At 30.6% G+C, this 23,650-nt stretch overlaps 1 protein-coding gene across 2 annotated transcripts in view; it reads right to left on the reverse strand.

Annotated features, from left to right (window-relative positions):
* Nucleotides 1–23,650, reverse strand: part of LOC129944615 (CCN family member 4) — a 178,409-nt gene that overhangs the window by 46,410 nt on the left and 108,349 nt on the right. The window contains exons 2-3 of one of the 2 annotated variants that reach the window (XM_056054162.1): nt 9,759–9,851; nt 9,578–9,602 (exon numbers count right to left, since the gene is read on the reverse strand). In XM_056054162.1, coding sequence (XP_055910137.1) covers nt 9,578–9,602; nt 9,759–9,851 — 118 coding nt within the window. Of the gene's footprint in view, nt 1–9,577; nt 9,606–9,758; nt 9,852–23,650 lie in introns of both variants that reach the window. The other variant, XM_056054161.1, reaches the window with a different exon arrangement.

Consider the following 23,650-nt stretch of genomic DNA (forward strand, 5'->3'; position numbering starts at 1 on the left):
AAATTTTTAATTTGACAAATCGGACCCATGGGAAGTTAAAAAGAAAGACAAAAATGTTTGTATTACATACAATTTTTTTTATTAATATTTCGTGAAACTTTTAAAATATTGTCAGACATTAACAAAGGGAAGGTAATCAGTATCAGCTTCTTTCTTTGAAATATTTTTTAAATGCAGCTATACATTTCCAGTTATACATTTAAATTTCCTAAAAAAAGGTTCGGCCGTTTTAAAACATCGAATTTAAAAAATATTGATATTTTTCAAAAATCTAAACAAAAAATTTGACTTTCTTGATTATAAGATATTATTAAAACAATAAAAGATCTTGTTCAGAGAATAAATATTGAAATCGGTTCATGATTTTGTGAGAAAATTTAAAAATAAAATATCGAGTAGTAAGTACTCTTCTAAAGCAAACCAAAAATATTTGTTTACAATGCAAGCAGACAAGTTAAGAAAAGAAAAAAATACATAATTTCGTTAAAATCTATCGTTTATAACTTTTGTCCGTATACCATTCAAGCACTACAGTTTTCTTATGCCGTAGACAAACATTCAAATTTGGTGCGTTTTTAAGGAATCATTCTTTGAGAATAACGTTTGGGCCATGCTATTACATTCAATTGATTGCTATAGGAACAACTTTATGATGGCCTGAATTTGATAATGTGAATTCAACCCACTTGGACTTCTTATTACGGTCTTTCCTCACAAAAACCATAAATCGCAACTACAGTGAAAGACAGCATACCTCATGTGATCTTTCAAATTCAGCCTGACTTATACGGCAGAATCCAGAAAACTTGGACATTTCGATCCGAATTAAAGATCTTTTGTAACAAAATTTGAAAAAAAGACACGTTCTAAAAATATTCTAACAAATTTAAATTATTTAAAATTTCTTTAAACACTTCATTATTTTTTTCCTCAAACAAAGGCCTTTCCTATTTAGAAAAACATTTACTCAATTTCATGTAAAATATTTGTATACTTATTTTTCGTTAAGAAGTACTTAATATTAATATTTTTATTCATACTTTTGACCCAAATAGATACCTTCTTCATTAAGCAATATTTTTTGCAAAACATTCACTGGCCTTTCCATCGGAAACCCCTTATAACCTCCCAAAAAAGGATCTTAACACTTAAACCCTTCTAACTTAAAAGCTTTTCCCATAAAAAGAAATAATAAAAAAAACTGTCCTACGAGTATAATATGGCCCTAAAAAATAACTGATTTCATTTCTAAAGTATTTATATATTTATTTGACAGCCAGACTATACATAAAATGTATATATAAAGTCCAGTCACTCAGTAACACTCATTAACCCTTTTTTTTTAGTTGTTGCTTTTGATATAAATAATAATGAAGAAAAGATAGCTGGGTGTCAAGATTATTATTCTTAAATTTGGTAGTAAAATTTTTGGCTTAGATATTTTGAAAGTATGTTGACGATGGTTGGCAGATTTGCTTTTCCAGAAATCGCATTCTTCATAACAAACTTAAAACTTTTACCATAAAAAATGTATTTTTATTCTTATTTAATTATGAAGTTTCTTTTCAAAGTCTCTATAAATCGTCCTCTTGCAAAAGGAGCAAAAGGACCAACATTAATGTAAAATTCTTATGAAAGCCTCCTGTGTTGGTGTTAGGAAGTTTATTAAAGTGCTAAACTGCAAATCACAGCGAGACTTATATCTTTATATTCGTTTATAGAGCGGAGAGAAAATATTTAGGCATCTAAAAGGTCCTTTTGGAAGGATCAGAGAAAATAGCTGAAATTTGTTCGTTGAATTTGTTGTTTATGTGAATGATGGTCATAAGGTTCTGCCATAAAAGTTTAGCCATTGATGCTTTACGTTCCAATTTGGGTGCATATACTATACGTAACTACGTAACGTATAGGTGGATTCTTTGTAAATATAAACATATATACGAGTATATAGGGAAAGATTAAGGAAGGAAAATGTGTGTAAATCTTCTTCCAGGTCATGCCTCTCCATGTCATCATCATTGCTTGTAATTTTGATCCTTTTTTTTGTTTGTTTCTTGTTTTGGAGTTCGGAGAGTTCGCATTTGATATGCGGACGAGGTCATCACTTGACTAAACTTTTTACATCGAATCTTTTATACCTATAACGGTACATAGACAATGTACAACGTAAAAGAAGATGATAAGTTGTTTTGTATAGGAGCACCTACTTCTCCACCTATACGTTCCTATATTGAGGACCTTAGAGACGAGAGTGTAAACAAAAACACACACGCAAGGAATGAGAGCTTTAATATAAAAATTGACTGGCATCCGGTATTCAGGACATGCACAATGAATATATATTCCCTGCTGCATGACCAGGATAAAGAATCTTTCTTTCGGTCTTTCTTTTGTTTTGCTTGTTTTTTTTGTTGTCTTTTCTGCGTCCGCATATCTTGAACTGACTTAAGGTAGGTACTGATAGGCAGCATTTCATGTCCTTATAATGTTGTGTTCCTCAATAAAAAGAAAAAAGAAAAGAAAGACCACCGCACACATCCTTTGAGTTACATTATAAGAAGAAATCCTTTCACCATACTGCGGCAAAGGAGATCTAATGTCTTGATAAAGATATCTTATATACATACTCGTTTACAAACTTATGTTTGGTGAAGAAGATTCTCAATTTTCAGAGACTTTGAATGGACACACGTGAGAAAATAAAAAACAAAATTGATCCTTTGATGGGGAAAAGACATACTTACTCGTCCTTTATGATTTTTTGCAAATTTCTTTCTTTTTAAAATGTTTTAACAAAGAACCTTCGTGACTTTAGGTCTAAGATCTCTTGGACAAGGGACACAATGAAGAATACACATGGGGTGAAAGCTTAAAAGGTATGCGAAATTTATCCTTTCTTGGATGTTGGTCATTTACATACATGTTATTTATTTAAGCTGTTTTGAAACTTATCCTATTGTTAAAAGAAAATTCTTTTGTTGTAAGGTTATGAGAAAAGAACTTATTTTAATTGAGTTCGATGGAAGTAATATTTCAAACTTTAGCTTCATAAAAACGGTATGAAAATTTGTGTTTACAAAAAATAATGTTTTCTCAGAAAAAAAATAAAATTTGTATGAATTCCCTCGAAACGACTTGAGTCTTCACATAATGTTTTTATTTCTTTATTGCATGTTTAGGATGTTTTTGACATTTTTATTTATTGTTCCAACGTAGTTAACAATATCAGTCTTAGTCGAAACGTAAACCTAAGTAAACGCAATAAAATAGTTGAACAAAATTGAGTACGAATTAATTTCTTTACCCTAAAAAGTTGTGTTAAGCATTGAGCATGCATTAAATGTTAAGCATTATATTAAGCATGTATTCAATATCAAAACTATTTATACAAATTTTTGAAAGGTAATTTTTAAGTTTTGAAAATACATGTTTATTAAGCATAATTCTAATATTATTTTAAAAAAGTATTTTTTTAAACCGTTTCAAATCAAATCAAATGGGGTGGCGCAACAGTCCGTTGTGAACCAGGGCCTAGTGACTTACAACTCTCAACCATTCCTGTGTGCGAGTACTGTTGTCAGGAATGGAATTGACCTACAATTTATGGCCGAATCCGAACGGTTAGTTTTTTTTAAGAAAGCACTTTTTCATGACAAGAATTATTCTTGAAGGATTTGTCAATTCCTTACAAGAGGCAGCACTTGCGAAAATTAAGGGATTGAACCCAAGACCCCTTGCATGACAGTCCAACGCACTAACCATCATGCCACGAGTACTACCCGTTTAACCGGTGAAATAATCGAATAGTAAAAAGGGCAATCAAAATAAGACGTCGAAGTTTTTATTGTCGTTTTGAGACATTGTTTCAAAGATTAAAAGCTACTATCATCAAAACAAAAGCAACAATTACTAACAACTTTGTTTACAGATTTGCATGAGTAACATTTTTTATAAGACTCCAAATAAAAATAATTGACGTTTCATAAAAATGTTTTTGAACAAAAAAGTATTTGTATAATTATTATAATATTATTCTGTTATTTTTCAAACATTAAGACACAGTCAGAAAAATTGAAAAAAAACATGACGTTTCCGTTTTCATTTTGATTATGATTTTAGAATTTTTGAATTTCGTAGGCTTTCATTATAAATTACAAAAAAAAATGATTCGGAAGATCATTTTGAAAATTAACTTAAATTTTGAACGTTTCTTTCTCTGCAAGACTTTATACCAAAGTTTACTAATAACCAATTTACAGAGGAATTACGGAAAGAACTAAGAACCGTTTTTTTCTTTTATTCTATTTTACTAAACGCGTAAAATTGTTGCTAAAAATAAAGTATAATTTTATCTTAAATGAACCATTCGACTTTGATTTTAAATTTTGTCTGCCTTCGTTATTTAGCAAAGTAAACGGTGGTTTTTTAAGAGACTGAGAATTTTGTTTAGATAATTTTATTTAAATGTTGACCGCGGCTGCGTCTTAGGTGGTCCACTCGGAAAGTCCAATTTTGGGTAACTTTTTCCAGCATTTCGGCCGGAATAGCCCGAATTTCTTCGGAAATGTTGTCTTCCAAAGCTGGAATAGTTGCTGGATTATTTGTGTAGACTTTAGACTTGACGTAGCCCCACAAAAAATAGTCTAAAGGCGTCAAATCGCATGATCTTGGTGGCCAACTTACCGGTCCATTCCTTGAGATCAATTGTTCTCCGAAGTTTTCCCTCAAAATGGCCATAGAATCGCGAGCTGTGTGGCATGTAGCGCCATCTTGTTGAAACCACATGTCAACCAAGTTCAGTTCTTCCATTTTTGGCAACAAAAAGTTTGTTAGCATTGAACGATAGCGATCGCCATTCACCGTAACGTTGCGTCCAACAGCATCTTTGAAAAAATACGGTCCAATGATTCCACCAGCGTACAAACCACACCAAACAGTGCATTTTTCGGGATGCATGGGCAGTTCTTGAACGGCTTCTGGTTGCTCTTCACTCCAAATGCGGCAATTTTGCTTATTTACGTAGCCATTCAACCAGAAATGAGCCTCATCGCTGAACAAAATTTGTCGATAAAAAAGCGGATTTTCTGCCAACTTTTCTAGGGCCCATTCACTGAAAACTCAACGTTGTGGCAGATCGTTCGGCTTCAGTTCTTGCACGAGCTGCATTTTATACGGTTTTACACCAAGATCTTTGCGTAAAATCTTCCATGTGGTCGATTAACACAAACCCAATTGCTGCGAACGTCGACGAATCGACTCTCAGAATCAGACGCAATATTCTCTTCTGTACGCACTATACGCATTCGTGTGGTTGGTTCAATGTCCAATAAAGTAAACTGAGTGCGAAACTTGGTCACAATCGCATTAATTGTTTGCTCACTTGGTCGATTATGTAGACCATAAATCGGACGTAAAGCGCGAAACACATTTCGAACCGAACACTGATTTTGGTAATAAAATTCAATGATTTGCAAGCGTTGCTCGTTAGTTAGTCTATTCATGATGAAATGTCAAAGCATACTGAGCATCTTTCTCTTTGACACCATGACTGAAATCCCGCGTGATCTGTCAAATACTAATGCTTGAAAATCCTAACCTCAAAAAAATCACCCTTTATTAGTTTTAAGAGGTAAAAGCTTTTTAATTCTTTAAAATATTAATGCCCCCCAACTGGGACAAATTAAACTTAGTCCATCATAGTCATCCATAGTTAAAGAGTGTTTCTGTGATGGAGTATGTAACACATTTAGGCCAGTTTAATTTCCTATTGTTATACCACATGAATCTTGAGGCTTCCTCCTAAGCTCAATGAAAGAAGTTTGGGTCCCTTCCGAAATGTGAGAGGCTGATTATGCTAATATGATTTAGATCATTTAGATCGTCAAAGAAGAATCCTCCTAGGTTGTTCTTGCGTTTTCAAGCCATAGCAGGGTATGTACAAAAAAGGTGAAGAACTGTTTCCTCCTCTTCCTCATCCATACAGCTTCTGTAACAATCTTTTGTGAATACGCCTAACAGCTTGGCGTGCTTTTCTATTATACAGTGTCCGGTTATAACACCAACTATCGAGCTTATATGCGATCTGCTTAGAGATATCAAATACCTTTATCGCTTTAAATCTAGGGTAGCTCAGATGTTTTGTGTGACCTGACACGTGGTGATGTTCTTCCACCTGGTATTTGCCTTCTTCATAGAGTCCTTGACTAGGAATAGTTTATATGTAGCGATTGGTATGCCAGCATTTGCCAAACGTGGTAGGATAGGTTGTACTGTACCGTTCCTGGCGAATTCATCTGCATTACAGTTACATGGAATGTCTCTATAACCCAGCACCCAGCAAAGGTGAATATTAAACTGTTGTGCCATCTACATTAGAGATGATTACCAGTTATGGACTGTTATAGAGTTTGTAGAGATGGGGTAAAGAGATTTGACAGCTGCCTGACTGTCTAAGAAAATATGGATATCAGATGTTAATATCACGTTTTCTTTTAGCCAGGACTAGCCTTCTTTTATCTGTTCCACCTGGAACACGCTACAATGATTGAGAAGGCAGAATGAGAGACTTAATTTCAGTTGTTCAGAGTGCACACCTCCACCAACCTTTTCTTTTGTTTTTGATCCATTTGTATAAAAGCGGACTGACTCGACTTTTAGGAATGCCCTTTCCTCTCAGAAAGATCTGGAAGGTGTAGAAATTTGGAGTTTTCTGTCGTATTGCAGCTGGGTGATGGTGTAATCTGTGTGCTTTGGAATTGATTATAAATACGTTATCAACTGTGACTAAGCTTTGATTTCTGTAAGGCATTTGCATGGAATGTTTAAGAATATAAAATGCAATCTAAACAAGCTTTCATCACTTTATATAGATCTCTCTTGTGCTGTAAACAACACACCAATATTTTACGAGCTATATGCATTCCACCTCTTAAACCATTCAGCCATAATACTGGCACTATTCATTAGTTTACCCTTAAGCTCAATTTCAGATGTATTTTTAAGTATAGAGACTATTTTTCATACTGCACATCGAGAATGTAAAATGCTTTAGCCAACTCTGTTTGTTACTCCCATTTCAATGTTCAAAACTGTAAGACCAAGGTGCACCGGTATTTTTTTTTTGTAATACTTCCTTATTTTTCTATCGCTAGCATTCTACTTTAATGTAAACATGAAGAGGGTATTACTAAAAACTGGACGATTTACCTCACAGTTTTCAGTTCGCAATTTGCCAAGACAAATTTTCTGGTCAAGTTATTCTTTGATCTTGTGATTTCAAACCTTGACACTGTTTTCTTTGAAGTCAACTGGTAAATAATGTCTCGAATAATTTAGAATATGCCGAAAAAGCATTTTTTTAAAATCTTGTTCCATCCTAAACTAAGCTTCTTTAATTTGAAATTATCAGGACTGCTTATAACCGTTTTGACTATTCATGCGCTGCTGATACTCGTAGATGTTAATTCATATCTATTATATCTATATACTGATCATTGCAGTGCTTGTGTAATTTAATTTTTGCTGTGAATCTTTATCTTATGAAGAAGTCACAAAGTAGCAGAAGTAGTTATAGATGAGATAGCTGGATAAAGGTTGGATGTTAATTCGAACACAATTTAAGTTATTGTTTCAATAAATAAATAATACTCAAAAACCTTGCAGTAACTCAATTAACCCGAACTAAAATTGTATAAAACAAAAGCAAAACCAAAAGCAAATAAAATTAATAATTTGAGGGTTTTTTTTATAAAGTTCTAAGTTTTATTTATGCAGTTTCTAGTTTTCAAATTTTGATAGCGTTTTTTCTCAAAACTGTAACACTGCTTATATTTGACGGACCAAAAAAAAAACATCTTTTAAATTTTGAACAGTTAATTTGTTTTAAATTTACAAACCTATGAACATGCTGTTTTTCTCAAAAATTTAATTTTTTTTGAAATTGAGTTAAGAAAATTTAAAACGCTAGAATCATTGATTTCTAAGGTTCACACATAAATTATGGTTATTAAGAAGACAAAGCTTTCGCCTGTTCCTTGTCGAACCATTCTATGAGGCGGTAAAATATACCCAGTCTTAAATATTCTTAAATTTGTAGCCGTAAGGCCCATTTGTATAGTTTTCTTATGTGGCACAAATATGGATAATGCAAGCATATGATAAAGTTGAAAAATTTCAAACAAATTTCTTGAAGAAAATATTCAATATTGCCTTAACTATTCAATTCACGGGCTGTTTAATTTTAACTTGTGTAACAAAGTCTATTTTCAATATTCTTTCTCCTATAAATATATTTCCCTTATGTTTAAATCAAGATGCAAACTTTTACATTTAAATGGAAAATCATACAACAACTAACTTGAGAGCTAAAGAAAATTGCTTTCGTTTCATCAGCATGTACCCAATTTTCAAAGAAGAGTATGCTTTGGTAAACCATCCCTATCAGCACAGGAAACGATCGAAATTTTAAATGGATCATTAATTTAATACCATTATATATAATTTTAATTTTATTCCACTATACATATGTACTTGTTCAATTGTATACTTAAATATTTTAAAGTTACCAGTCGAGCTGACGGCTAAGCTAATGCTTAAAAATTCATAAAAGCTTTAGAATAAAATGTATAATGATGATTACTTGCAATAAAGAAATATTTAAATTGAATTGAATTGAATTTGAATAGTTTTTATTTATTTATTTATTTATTCATCAATGGATATATAATCTGTTGACTACAATTAAATTATAATTTATCATTATACATCATTAAAAAAGTTTAAAGCTATACTCTTAAACATATCCCTATTCATTTGAAGGACGACTTCAATATGAATTAAATTAAAAAGAGATAGATTACGTTTTAACGCAAAACAAACGTAAAAGTCTATCTTCTATAAAACAACAAAATTTTTAAAAATTATTTCCGTTTGAAAAAGAAGAGAGTTGATAAACTTCACACTTGAATTTAATTTTTTGAATCCTTCGTTTGATAACATTCCCGATCGAACGTTGGCTATGGGTGAATTTGAAATTGACTTGTGATATATTGTGCTTCGTATTACTTATTACATGTCTTCTTCAAGCTAAAGGAACATACATTCTAAATAAACTTAAACTTTATGTACTAATGGTAAAAGAATAAAACAACTACATAATGTTTGTCCTAAAAGGCTATACAAATACTTTTTGTCAATTCTCATCACTCCTGAGACCAAACCCACTAAGATTCGTAAATATTTTAGATGAAAAATAGGAATTCTTCTTTAAGGCTCACGTTAAAAAATGTTCTGATGTTATTTTTCCTTAAAATAAACATTTATGATGCATTTGACAGAAAAGCACCTACAATATTTTAACCACGTTTCTAGGTACATCATGAATATAAAACTTATGACACTGAAGTTTCTTCCAAAAACTTAAAATGCAACCATCATCCCACGAATAACTCTTTTAGTAGGTTGTATGTAGGTAAGACATTACCTATCCCACACGTGAGCTTTCAAGCCATATACAAAACCTTTGAATAATAAAATAAGTCATAGAAATTACTGTGTGCATGTGCAGACATCTTCTTACCAGGATAATATCTTCCATCTGGGTGCTGCTGAAATATGAAAATAAAAAAAATAAGAATTTTAACTATATTCATTCCAATTTATCTAAGTCCTAATCATAAAAATAAATTATACAATATTTTCAACACCACATCTCACATATGTTCCCAAAAAACAGAAAGAAAAAAAACTAGTAATCTTACCTTAATGTCCTTGCCGCTTATCACATTTGCTTCAGTCCAATTCAGCAAACTGTTGAAAAGTATTCCAATCAGTGGCAGCAGTATAAGCATTTTCTGTAAAGTACAAGAGAAAAAATTGTTAGTCTAGAGGACTCACCTAGTGTAAGAATAAAAGTCCTTTTTACAAAAAAAGAAACTCAAATATACAGAAATATCCCAAAAAAAAGTACCTACATAAATGTATCTTAAGCTTTGCCAAAAACGTGTTAAAAGATAAAAATTTTGTACCATTCCTCTAGTTCCTAGAGTCTGCTTTGGCTATGCTACCTCTGGAACTGGTGATGTTTTATAACTACATACATAGAAGGTATCCTTATGCCTTCTCGGATTTATTATTACAAAACGAGTCACAAAAGAGCTGAAGCAGAAGAAGTTCTTTTGATTTTTATTTTTCTTCTTCTTCTTATTTCTTCCACTTTTTCCTTTTCAAATGAAATAGAACGCTATAACTATCCCTCAGGGAGTAAGAGACAGCAGAGACCATTACCAATAAGAAAATGGCTAAAAATAAATTGCTTACGTATAAAAAGAAGAGAAACGGTTACAGGAAAATGGTGATGGTGTTGGGCGAGAAGAAAAAAGGATATTCCATAACGTTGTTGGTTCTTTCGGGTTCAGGATTAACCCCTGCGGAAATTCTTACCACCCCCGAGAATCCAATCCACTTACAAACCAAACCAAACCAAACTAAACTAAAAAGGAACCTTCTTCTTTTTTCTTGTGAATGGAAGAATTGAAGTTTCTGGTCGAACGCCCGCCTGTTCCGTTTCGTTCTCTGCCACCGCATCACACCACGCCATCTATATGTCTGATGTTTGCCTTATAATTTCTAAGAAGAGAGAAGACATTGTGTAGTCGTACCTTATACCTACTTTATTTAGAAGGAGGAACTATATTATATGCCTTGAGGAAATTTTGGTGAATACCTTTGGTCACGGGAGAATTCTGAGTTGTCGATTGGTACTATATATAGGGTGTTCCAGAAGGACTCACTTTTTCTTTCCGTAGATATTTCATAAGACAATCTGATTTCCGGAAAGACCGGCAAGTGGATAAGTGAAATTTAGTAGAAGTCAGGGTCTTACTCGTAAAAGCTTTTATATATAATTTGTGTACCTACAACTTCCATTACACTCTCTTTTAACCTGACAAAAATATCACTGCAGTCAAAAGAATTGTTTGTCAAAAAAGTTTGTCTTCAGCTTTTGTTGAAAAGTCTCTTGTTCTTCTAGCATGACTATCATTCTTCTTCTGATTTTTGGAAATCTAATTGTTAGCAGCTTACTTAACATCTATCTGCCTGTGGTATTGAGAATATATCAATTTTAGATGACGTTAGCGTTGTAGTTTCATACTCTAACAATATATTCAAAACCTTTATAAAAAACCGCTTTCCTCATAAAATCTCCAAAAATATTAGGTATTGTCATTCGTGGTAGAGAGCTTAAAATGGCTTATCTAATCAAAAGCATGTCTTCTCAAAATCCTGAAGTTTCTTTTTCCCTTTCTTAAGAGCTAAATCAAATTTCCTGAAGCTTGACCTAAAAAGGTTTAAGAAATTCGTAAGTACAAAAGCATTGATAAACAAAATCGAGATAACTAAGTTAAAACTCCTGACATTTTTGCAATGCGTTTGCTAACAACTTTGGGTTATCTTTTTTTGGAATGTCCGTTAAACTTGATGAGAATATCTTCGTCACTTGCAGACTTCCTTTAATAATGTTCAAATAAATTCCATCTGGTTCAGACGGTTTGTGCGTTGGACTGTCATGCGATAGGTCTTGGGTTCGATCCTTGCCTGTGCTGTCTAAAGTTTTATTCACGGGTACTGCTTCTTGCGAGGAATTGACAAATTCTCCAAGAGTAATTCTTGTCATGAAAAAGTGCTTTCTCAAATTAGCCGTTCGGATTCGGCATATAAACTGTAGGTCCCCTCCATCCCTGCAATTACTGGCACACAGGAATGGTTGAGATTTGTAAGTCACTAGGCCCTGGGTCACTATGGACTGTAGTAGCCACCTAATTTATTTATTTATCTAAGACTTTGTCTCACTTAAAGATCATTATTCGTCTAAACCAAATGGAATTCCTCCAACTGTCTTGAAACATTTAAATTAATACAAGCATCAGCTATTCTTTGCATTTTTGTGCTAACCCTAAGTTCAGTTAAATTTCCAAAAACATAGAAGAAGGCATTTATCTCAAAGGTCTTCAAAAAGGCAAAAATACTGACATTAAAAATTATAGACCAACTTCGACACTTTCCTGTATTTCTAACAAATTGTTTGTGAAAGCGACTGTTAATTTACTTCCTAGATTTTTTGCATAAATTCTCAAATACTCTATAGCTTAGTCAAGAGCTTTAATGTACTTACACTAGGTATTCTAAAGCTTTATTTTAACTTCTTCATATTATCACGACTTTTAAACTCAGGGAGATTGAGTTTTCTCCTCAATTGATCACGCGGATTTTTGTTTTCAAAGCCAAGTCAGAAGTTCCTCAAGGTAGTCACTTAGGACCACTACTTTTTATGTTATAAATGATGTACTCTATTGTGTGCGATACAGTTACATCTCTATGCAGGTATGAAAATCTATAAAAACGATCGTTTACTACTTCAATATTTATATTAACAGGTTTGTTATTTGGGGAAAATAGAATGGGCTTAGTCTTAACCCAATTAAATGTTAGGTATTTGCTTTTTCTAAAAACCGTTCACCTAGTTTCATTGATTTTAAAATATCGCAACACTCTTAACATCGCGTTCTTAGCTTTGAAGATCTTGCAGTTCTTTTCAATTCTATAATCTCGATCTCGTTTTTAAAGTCAACACTATGTTGGCTAATGGTCTAAAAAATCAGTGGATTCAGTAATATATCTCTTTAGTAAATTTAGATCCACTGCCATTATGAGCACGCATCCCACTTATGGATTCTATTTAACGATGCCCACAAAAATAGAATAGAATCTGTACAACGCGAATTCAGATGCCTTTCGAGGGCTATCATGATAGGCTCCTTATAAACTTCATCCTTTTAAACATAGGATAAACCTTCTTTAAAGCCTCTATCGCAAAGAAGAGAGTTGATAATGACATTGTCCTTATTCTTCAACCCTTAACTGCTTAATTAATTCTCCAGAATTAATAAATTGTATAACTTTAAACTGCCATGCAGCACTATTTTAACTGGTGGCCATTTTGACAGCTGTCAAATGATTAATTTTTAGTTTGGTATGACCATAACGTTACAGTAAATAGTGACCGCTTAAGAGACATAATTACGGGCTTTTTCTCTGAGGGTATGTGAAGTTTATGACAGCCGATAAGCCGGAAACGACTCCAGAGATAATATTTCCCAAAATGTTAGGAAAAAGTCATTAAAATTTAAACTCCAGATTAGACTACGCCCAAACGAGCCGTGGGGGCATATTCAACAAATCATTTACATTTTCATTCCAAGGATTTTCTTCTGAATAATGTAAATATCATGTCAATTTAAAAAAAAATCTTTGTTTCATTAAATGTCAAAATTATATGGTTCTAAAAAACACCTTCTACTTAAAAGGGTGTTCCAGAATCCATATTTTTTCTTAAGAAATTTCTAGGGAAATCTTACTTCTAAGCCAATTTTCGCGAAATTTGATTCTTTCCTTTTATTGTCAAAAGGCTCCGTCTAGGAATTCTTATCAACAAAAAAACACCCTATTTCAACAACTTACAACAGCAACGTAGCGGCGGCTGGCGGTAGCTTTCTATATGAAAGGCCCATTATAATATTGGCGATATATTAGCTCTGTTCAAGCCCATCGCATCAACATCAACCCATCACAAATCAGGAAAGATGATGGCCCAAGTGCCCAAGGGTTAGGTTATAGGTATACTCGTATACAAGACTGCTTTCTGAAGGGTTTTCATATTGAATCCAATGTATTCCCTGTCGATTAATGAAAACATCCTTTGGGGGCTCAAAAAAGAAACTTATTTCGCATAAATATTGATTGCTATAAGAATCTTATGTATAACTTAGGGTAGGGTTTTTGAAAGGGCAGAGGGATTGAAAGGTGTTTGTTAAGTTGCCTTTGGAATTACACGTCTATACGTTAAGTTGTATGAAATTTTGATTGATTGCCTGAACTTTTCTCATTTTGACAGACAAGCTAATGGAAATATTCATGACGATGTCCGATTGGAAACAATGATTGGCTTATATACCATCGTAAGAATCACCAGATAAAAAGCTTCTTATAAATTAAGTATATATCGACACACACCAAAGCCTTTTTATAAGTTTCCGGCTTTCGAAATGATGATAGTAATGATGGGGCGAGATTTCGGGATCCTTGTAAGTAGTAAAAGAAAGAAAAAGTGGAAAATTTGCAAGTAACTAATGAGACTATTTTGTTATTGATTTTTATCTCTCATGATGCCTGATATGAAGTCTTTTGTAGGTTGTTAGCCCGTTCTCGTCTTCGTTGTCAGTCATAAAAGATTTCTATAATGATAGATCGTTAAATGTATCTATCAGTTCGTATATATGTATATAGTATTAAGGTTAAGAGCCTCTATTATGATGATGCTTTTTGAGACACGGTTTCACTTTCGAGGCATTAGACTTTTTGATACGACGACGAGTATAGAAATAGAAACGAAATGTTCTTAGAGTTTGATTATTATAGGCGTGTAACTCGGGGCTTATTTTAAATTAGTAAACATTACTATCCTGTTTCATACCAACGCTATAACATACATACCGTTCGTTGCAGGATATAAGAAGTTTCTCATATCATGAATGGTGTAGTAATGAGAAAAGTTTATCCTAAGCTTCAGTTTATTTTTAGGGGGGATTTTTTTATACTTATGTTATATTAAATTATGTTATATGTTCTGCAGTATTCACATCCTTATTTTATGTATCCTTATACTTTTGGTTATGATAAGTAAATGCTTACATCGTATAGGTAGGTATGTGGTCGTGGTCGTGGTGTGCATCATCATGAAAGTTGATGGGTGTTTTTGTTAAGTAAGCATAAGTACCTAGGACCTAGGTACTGTGAATGTTTTTGTTTTCTTTTTTTGGAATATAGTCGGAAATTTATAGGGATTATAAACTTTAAGTAAACATTTCGAGAGTGAGACTGATGCTTGTTATGAGGTAATGTTAATTTAAAGAGAAAATTTTATAGCAGACTTTGAGTTTTGAGAAAAAAAAATGAACACGACTTTATTAAGTAAATATAGTGAATATAAACGTATGGTGGAGTAAAAGTTTACAGCCATTTATGGCTTTCGTAATATAATTTGAGTTTTTACTGCGCTTTAAAGAGAACTTTAAAAGTCCTTATAGTGTCATAGTCATTTATATACGTATGTTGTATATTAAATGTATATAACATTGCGTATTTAAACATTTGACATCAGAAAAAATTAACTTATATCAACACGTTTTCTGTCTTAAGAAGTGGTCTTAGGGAATACTCTAAAAATATCTCAAAAATAAATGTTGAGTATTTTTTTGAACTATTATTAAGGGAAAATATTGAAATTGAATTTTGTTGTTATTTTTTAAAAGATTTAACAATAAACATTGAACAAAAAGCATTGTTTTTGTAGATTCAAAATAATATTTGAATTGTTTAACTTAGATCTTGAATAATCTAGTCTAATGCCCCACCTCTTGTGCCTTTATTTAATTATTGTTTATTTATAGGTTTTTAAAATATTAAAGGAAAACATTTGAGCAAAATTAAAGATCATATATACGGTAGATTATCTGTCATTTAAGTCATCAGAAGTGTAAACGTGGACCCTTGTCCATCATAAAATATTGCTTTGAGAAATCAAGTTCACTATCAACAATAAAAGTACAAAATTTTATGAATTGGTAAATTTTGAAGTTATTCTCAAAACATCAGTGCTCCGTGCTTTAGAATTCTTTTTTTTTTTTAAAACTGCGTACATTTTTTATTGTTAGAAAAGTAATTCTATTCACTTTTAAAACGGTATTTTTCAACGGGGTATCCAAATTTGTCTAGTAAAAATTATTTCCGATGACTTTGTGTATTATTAACTGAAATTTGTAAATATAATATTCGAAAACTAAACCTAAATTTTGATCCCTTCATAATTTTGGCACCATTCCGTTAGAAAAGAGATGAAATTAATAAATTCTATTACTAAAAAATTAAATAAACAATTTGTTATAGCTCAGAATAAAAGACACTTTTTTAATCCCTACATTATATCAAAAACTATTTCTAAAAACAAAAAGGGTATGGATAAAAAGACAGGAAAAAAATTCTAGTCTTGTCTCTTTTTTAAGTTTCAAAATTATTTAGTTTGAATTTCGCAGAAATAATGATTTTTAAAAGTGATTTTTGTCTTAGCCAAGAACTGAAAGAGATATCGAATTAAAATAAATTTTGTCGTACAGATAATAATGCAGAAAGATGCAGAAAAGGCTCTCAATAAAACTGCGTATTTCAAATTTTGGTTAACCCTAAATATCTCACACTTGAATTATAAATCTAAACGTGATACAAATACATTTTTGGAAAACACCCAATTAACGGTTTTTTTATAAATCAAAAAAATGAAAACAAATTTTTTTCACCTCGTAAATTTTACGAATGAAAAATGATTTTATCTGCAGATCAATTTTGTGCAACGAAGAGTACGGTTTCCAATTCCAATATCTGGTAAAATTTTGAGAAAAATCGAATTTCCAGTTTTTTTACAAAAAAAAAACTAAAAAAAAAAGAGGCTAGGATGCGACCCACACTGATAACTTCCCATACCGTCTGGTGATTGGTCTTGCTTATAAGTTTGTCTATATGTACTAGTATCAATTTTTACCAAATTTGCGAACTATTTTTTGTAGATTTTATTTTTTATGAAAAAACGGACTGTTGGATTTTTATATAAAAATTACTGAGTATCGAAAACAATAAGTTTGAAGCTAATATTTTTACTTTTTGAAAAGCTATTTGAGTCGAAAGTAAATTTTTACCAAGTTTTAGTGTTGTTTTTTTTTAGAATTTTATTTAAAAAAAAAAATGACAGTTAAATATTTTTCAAAATTTTATAGAATGTTGAGAACAATATTTCTTATAAGATAAAATAAAATTGAAGCCAATATATATATATATATATATATAATATATTTCAAATTTTTGAAAAGATATTTGAGTCGAAAATTAATTTTTACCAACTTTTATACATTTTTTTTTGGTTTTTATTTTTTGTACAAAAAACCGTCAATTCGATTTTTTTCAAAATTTGTCCTAATGTTGAAAACAATATTTTTTATAAGATAAAATAAGTTTGAAGCCAATATTTAAAATTTTTGAAGAGATATTTGAGTCGAAAATCAATTTTTACCAACTTGTATACATTTTTTTCAGGTTTTTATTTTTTGTAAAAAAAACTATCAATTCGATTTTTTTCAAACTTTAACTGAATGTTGACAACAAAATTTTTTGAAGGATAAAAGTAAATTAAAGCCAATATCTGAAAGTTTTGAAAAGATATTTGAGTCGAAAATCAATTTTTAACAACTTTTATACATTTTTTTTTAGGTTTTTATTTTTTTTTTTTAAACTGTCAATTCGATTTTTCTCAACATTTTTAACAAGGTTGAGAACAATATTTCTTATAAGATAAAATAAGTTTGAAGCCTAAATTTTAAGTTTTTGTAAAGATATTTGAATCGATATTCAATTTTTACGAACTTTGAGTAATGTTTTTTTTTTCGATTTTTAGTTTTTTGAACTGTCAATTCGATTTTTCTCAAAATTTTACCAGATGTCAAAAAAATTATTCTACGTTGCACAAAATTGTTTTAGAGATGAAATCATATTTCAGTCGTAAAATTTTGGAGGTGATTTTTGTTTTTTCAGTTTTATTGATTTATAAAAAAAACGTTATATTGATTTTTTTCAAAAAATATACCTGTTTGGTATCACGTTACAAAGATTATATAAAATTTAATTCAAGTCTCTAGCGTTTTTAGTTCGTAAGATATTTAGGGTTAACCAAAATTTTCACCTTTTTTTCAAACTGCTATGGTTAAAAAACCACCCACTCAATTTTCTTGAGAGCCCTTTCTGCATCTTACTGCCTTATTATATGTATAACAAAATTTATTTAAAGTTGATATCTCTTCTGGTTCTTGAGCTATGGAGGACGAAAAAACTTCGCAAACGTACGGCCGTACGGACATACGGACGTACGGACGTACGTACACACGCACGCACAGACATCTTTCTAAAAATCTTTTATTTCGACTCTAGGGACCTTGAAACGTCGAGAAATGTAAAAATTTTCAATTTGACAAATCGGACCCAATACAATAACTTCCTATTGGAAGTTAATAAAAAGTAAATAAAAGTTGATTTTCGACTCAAATACCTTTTCAAAACCTTGATACATTGGCTTTAAACTATTTTTTTTTATTTTTTTGTCAACATTCAGTTACATTTTGAGTAAAATCGAATTGACATTTTTCTTTAAAAAAATTTAAAACCGAAAAAAAAATAACAACACTTGGTAGAAATTGAATTTCGGCTTAAATATCTTTTCAAACCTTTGGGATATTGGCTTTAAACTAATTTAACCTTATAAGAAATTTTGGTTGGAGCATTCGATATAATTTTGAGAAAAATTGAATTGCAGTTTTTTAACAAAAAATAAATACCTACAAATAATTACTAAAAGTTTGATCTTCGACACAAATATCTTTCCAAAAAATTACGATATAGGATTCAAATCAATTTTATTTTATAAAAGATATTGTTTTCAACATGCAGAAAGTTTTTTTATTAAAAATCTAACAGTAGTTTTTTCATAAAAAATTAAAATCTACACAAAATTGTTAAAAATTGATGTTCGGTTATCGATATCTCGTGAACCCTCGATGATATTGACTTCAAATTAATTTCATTTATCCAATTTGTATATGTTTATATATAAGAAATAAAAATGTTTAGCAATGTGAATAAAATTCTCGATTACAATACATTTTGAAATCAAACTATTACATCATATGCAAAATATTATTGGTAATTTTTAAATTTTTGAAAATAATTCAAATGGCAACTTTTTTAACAAAACACGTAAACTCATAAACCTTTTAAGCAAGAGAGACGGCAGCACAGCTGAATTAAACAAATCGCAAAACATAATTTTTAAATATCTTATAATATCTTAAGGCTATACTGCATGATGGCTTATATTAAGGCTGGCATCAACGAGACGATACTTCTTTTGCCGACATGAGACCAAGAGGAGACTATTTCGCCGAAAGTCTCGTCGGTCTCATCAAGTTTTTTGGGTATTATTTACAAAGGCTACAAAAACGATAAAATAATAATTGTTGTGATTTCTTTAATAAAAACTTAAGTTTATATTTTTTTTTTGTAAATGTTGACTTTTTTTGAAAACTGCATTTTTTATTCTTGTACACAGAATGATTAATAAAAATGGATCGGGCTTAATTCTTGTTTTATCGTTTTCTTTTCTCAAAAAAGATCGAATTTCTATTTTCAAAATTCTATATTTTATATTTTGTAGAAAAAAGATGTAATAAATCTTTATTCGACTTACTATTTTTTTCTACCGATTGGCATTTTTAATCCGGAATCTGTTTAATACTCTTAGAGAGTCATAATTGTTCTGTTAATTTGGAAAATTTTGCAAAGCTGAATTCAAGAAAAAAAAAACTGGGATGCAACCCACACTGATAACTTGCCATCCCATCCGTCTTGCTTAAAAGGTTTGTAGGTTTTCATGTAGTGTTAAAAAAGTTATCAGTTGAATTACCCTTAAAAATTAAAAAATTACCAACAATATTTTGCATATAATGAAATAGTTTTATTTTAAAATCTTGTTTTTAGTCGGAACCAATTTTTACCAATTTTAGTAGCATTTCTTAAAAGTTTGTATTTCGTACAGAAACAAATACGAATTGGATGAATGAATCTAATTTGAAGTCAATATCTTCTATATTCACGAGATACCTAGAACCGAACATCAATTTTTACCAAATTTGGGTACTATTTTTTGAAGATTTTATATTTTTATGAAAAAAACGTACTGTTGCATTCTTATAAGAAAATTATTGAATTTCGAAAACAATATTTTCTTGGAGATAAAATAAAATAAGTACATTTTTACCAAATTTTAGTATTGTTTTTTTTTTTAAGTTTTTATATTTGGTAAAAATAATTCGATTTTTCTCAAAATTTTACTTAATTTTGACAACAATATTTTTTAAAAGATAAAACTAGCCCAAAATCCATTAGTTCAAAATTTTGAAAAGATATTTCAGTAGAAAATCGACTTTTACCAACTTTTAGTGTTGTTTTCTTTAGGTTTTTATTTTTTGTGGAAAAACTGTCAATTAGATTTTTCTCAAAATTTCACCGAATGTTAAAAACATTATTTTTTTATGAAAAATCAAGTTTAACCAACTTTTATCCTTTGTTTTTAGCTTTTTTTGTTTTTTTTTTTTTTAAACTGTCGATTCGATTTTCTCAATTTTTTACCAGATATCAAAAATGTTTTTTCTTATCATCTTTTACTTCGACTCTAGGGACCTTGAATCGTCGAGAAATGTCAAAATTTTCAATTCGACAAATCAGACCAATTACAATAACTTCCTATAGGAAGTTAAAAATAATTCAGCAATTGTTGACCCCAACATAATTTTGACACCGAACAATTTAAAATTTAAATTTTTTTAAATGCTTAGGAGGTAACGTTATGATTTTTTAAGTTTTCCTAGGAATTTAAAAAATAAGTACTTTTTTAAGGTCTCAAAAACTCTTTTTGTTACAATGCAAACTACAGTACTCTTCTTAAATACCTTCTTTAACTTAACCCTATGCAACATTGCGGCTCGTTTTATGGACTTATTTTGTGAATAGTTTTTTTTTGTATTTAATTAATTTTGATTCATTCTTTAAATACTGTCTGCATTAGAATTATAGCCGCTAAACAATTTACCAAATAGGTTACATTTTTTTCCTCCTTAAAATGAATCCTTGAGTCAAAGAACAAAACACTTTATTACATGTTTAAATTAAATGGTTTAAAAAATGTGAGGCGGTCACATTTCTAAATTTTTGAATCCAGAAAACATATAATCCCGAAATCCCAGAATATCAAGAACTTAAAATCCCAAAAAATCCAAAAAAGGGTTATAAGTGAACATTCTCAAAATTTTAGAAATTAAATATTAAAAAATAAATATAATTTCTCTGTGCGAAACTTCGTGTTTTATTTCATCTTATTTTTATTTTTAAAAAATGAGAATGAGAGTTCTTTAAAGAAAAGGTTTTGAAACGCAATAATGTACTACTAAAATTTATTTATATACATATATGTATAGCAGGTTTAAAATAAAGTATGCAAAATACACAAATATATTTTGCACAATACTTTTTATACCTTAGATAATCTAAAAATGAGTATTTTGATAAATTCACCCGAAAAATTAAATCAAATGAAAAATGATCCCAAATAATTTGTCGGTATATTTTACTCGTAATTTATTTCTCGGGATTTTATATGTCCTGGATTCATGATTTTTTGGATTCTGGATTTCCGGGATACTGAGTTTTGGGATTTCTGGATTTTGACCCTCCGAAAAAAATTCCATTACTTTAGTGTATTTTTCGTTCGTTTTCTACATAGTGTGTCACATATGGCACGACCGATCACCTGAAACACGCTACATAGTATATCAAATTTTTCTTTTCGGTATAGAAAACAACTTTAATTAATCCGCATACTATTGTTAATGAAAACTTCTCATTAACAAGAATACAATCCAATAAAAAGCAATCAATTAAATAATTTAATCATTTTACACCTTCACTATATTATACACATTTTCTTAAACCATAGACTTTCAATTAAAATTAAATTACAAAATTGATTAAAAGTATTTATAATTCCAAGTTTTTATTACACTCCATATAAGTAATGTATGTATACCTACATTAATATATTTATATAAGTAACAAAAAAACTCATCGCATGCTTCAATTGAATTTAATTTCATTTTATATAATAACGAAACATTTTCCAGTAATTTAATTGAATTACTATACTAAAAGCATTCATCCATGTTTTTGCACAAATTCAAAATTGATAAATAATAGATGAATAGACCAAGTTTACATACAAGTACGAGTACATACACTCCGGAAATATATAGATACAAAATAATGTATTCCTATAAAACTTTTCATCAAAAAAGCTGATTTGATTTAAATTGTAAAGGAGTTTCGTCATCCTTTTTACGGCACAAGTCATACAAGCTACAAAAAGTACGTCAACAAATATAGAAAAACCATTAATCAAATTACATACAATTCAAAGGTTAGAGGTTTTTGGATATGGAATTCTTTCAGGTCTCCAATGTGGATGTTTATCATCAAAAACAGATCAACTAATTGACCAACATATCAAATTTCTAAGTTCAAAATAAACACCTTCTTAATCATATAAATTTAACTTATGCTAATAGAAAACAAATCCCATCCCTATAAATAAATAAATATGTATAGATATAAATGTATCTATCAGATACAATTTACATAACTTTACCGCATTTATATGTACGGCGGCGTAAGCAGTATACATCATAGGTTGTGTAGTATAGGCATCATAGGCGCATACACATGAATACACGTACTTCCAATTAATGTTGGATTAATTCGTCCTAGGACATAACGTATTATCCAATTATAAATGCCGCAGGGTATATTTCCCATTTCATCAGTTTGAGCTTGAGCATCAAAATATGCGGAGGTTGAGTTCAGACACAGAGCAAGACCAAAAACATGGAATTAAACCTGAATGTGTATAATTATGTGTCACTTTGATTCATAGTCATATAAATCAACAATTTTAATTTCCAACATATTGTGGCTGCTGCCAAAACCACGCAGCTCATGGGCTTGCCTTTATTCCTATACGTAGTATTTATAAAGCTAAAGCCTATACTATGTATAAATAGAAGGTGGATAGTGCGGAAGGTGGCAAGGTGTTGTCCTTAATTGCAAAGATATAATCTTCACACGATTAATTTCTCAAAGAAATTGAGTACGTATACTTAACCTTTAAACCATAACACAGCTACACAGCTACAGCACGCTCCTATACTACTTTGGGTCTCGTAAACAACCAATATGCTTTTGACCAATAAATTGCCATCTTTTCAGGGATAATTAAGGACACGTAAAGAAAGGTATATTGTGGGTCATTTATAGCAGGAATTAAGTAAGTGCGTTTTATATATATGGATATTATATAAGAACATTTCCATGGAACACCATTTACCTACAGAATAAAATAATAAAAGACTTCCTTTTTTTCGTCCTTTTTGGTTTATATTTACTGACCTAGGCGATAGTTAAAAGGACATTTTGATTTATATCCCACATCAAAATTGGCGATTTTATGTCTACCTTTTATACCTTTACTGTGTTACCCCAAGAGAGATAGGTCATATGGCCAAGACCTAGATCCTGTCCCGAACCCAAGATCGGGACCTATACACACAACTACCACACAGCAAAGGCCAGATTTATTGCTCCCCATTGGAGAACTATACCGAGGATAATGGTAAACTGCGTAGGTTTTCTTTTTTGATAAATGCGTCCTTAAAAGGAAAAAAATCACATCCTTAAAAAAGAAACCAACACAAGGAACATTCTGTTGCTGTTGTTGTATGGTTTGTTTGGTTTGTTCGATGTTCGAAGATGAATTTAATGAAAAATACACATGAGTTGTGAAAAGGATGCAAAAATGTTATGGAAGGACTATTGTGTCAAACTAGAAAAGGGT

Source organism: Eupeodes corollae, chromosome 2 (assembly GCF_945859685.1).
Source record: "Eupeodes corollae chromosome 2, idEupCoro1.1, whole genome shotgun sequence".
NCBI lineage: Eukaryota > Metazoa > Arthropoda > Insecta > Diptera > Syrphidae > Eupeodes > Eupeodes corollae.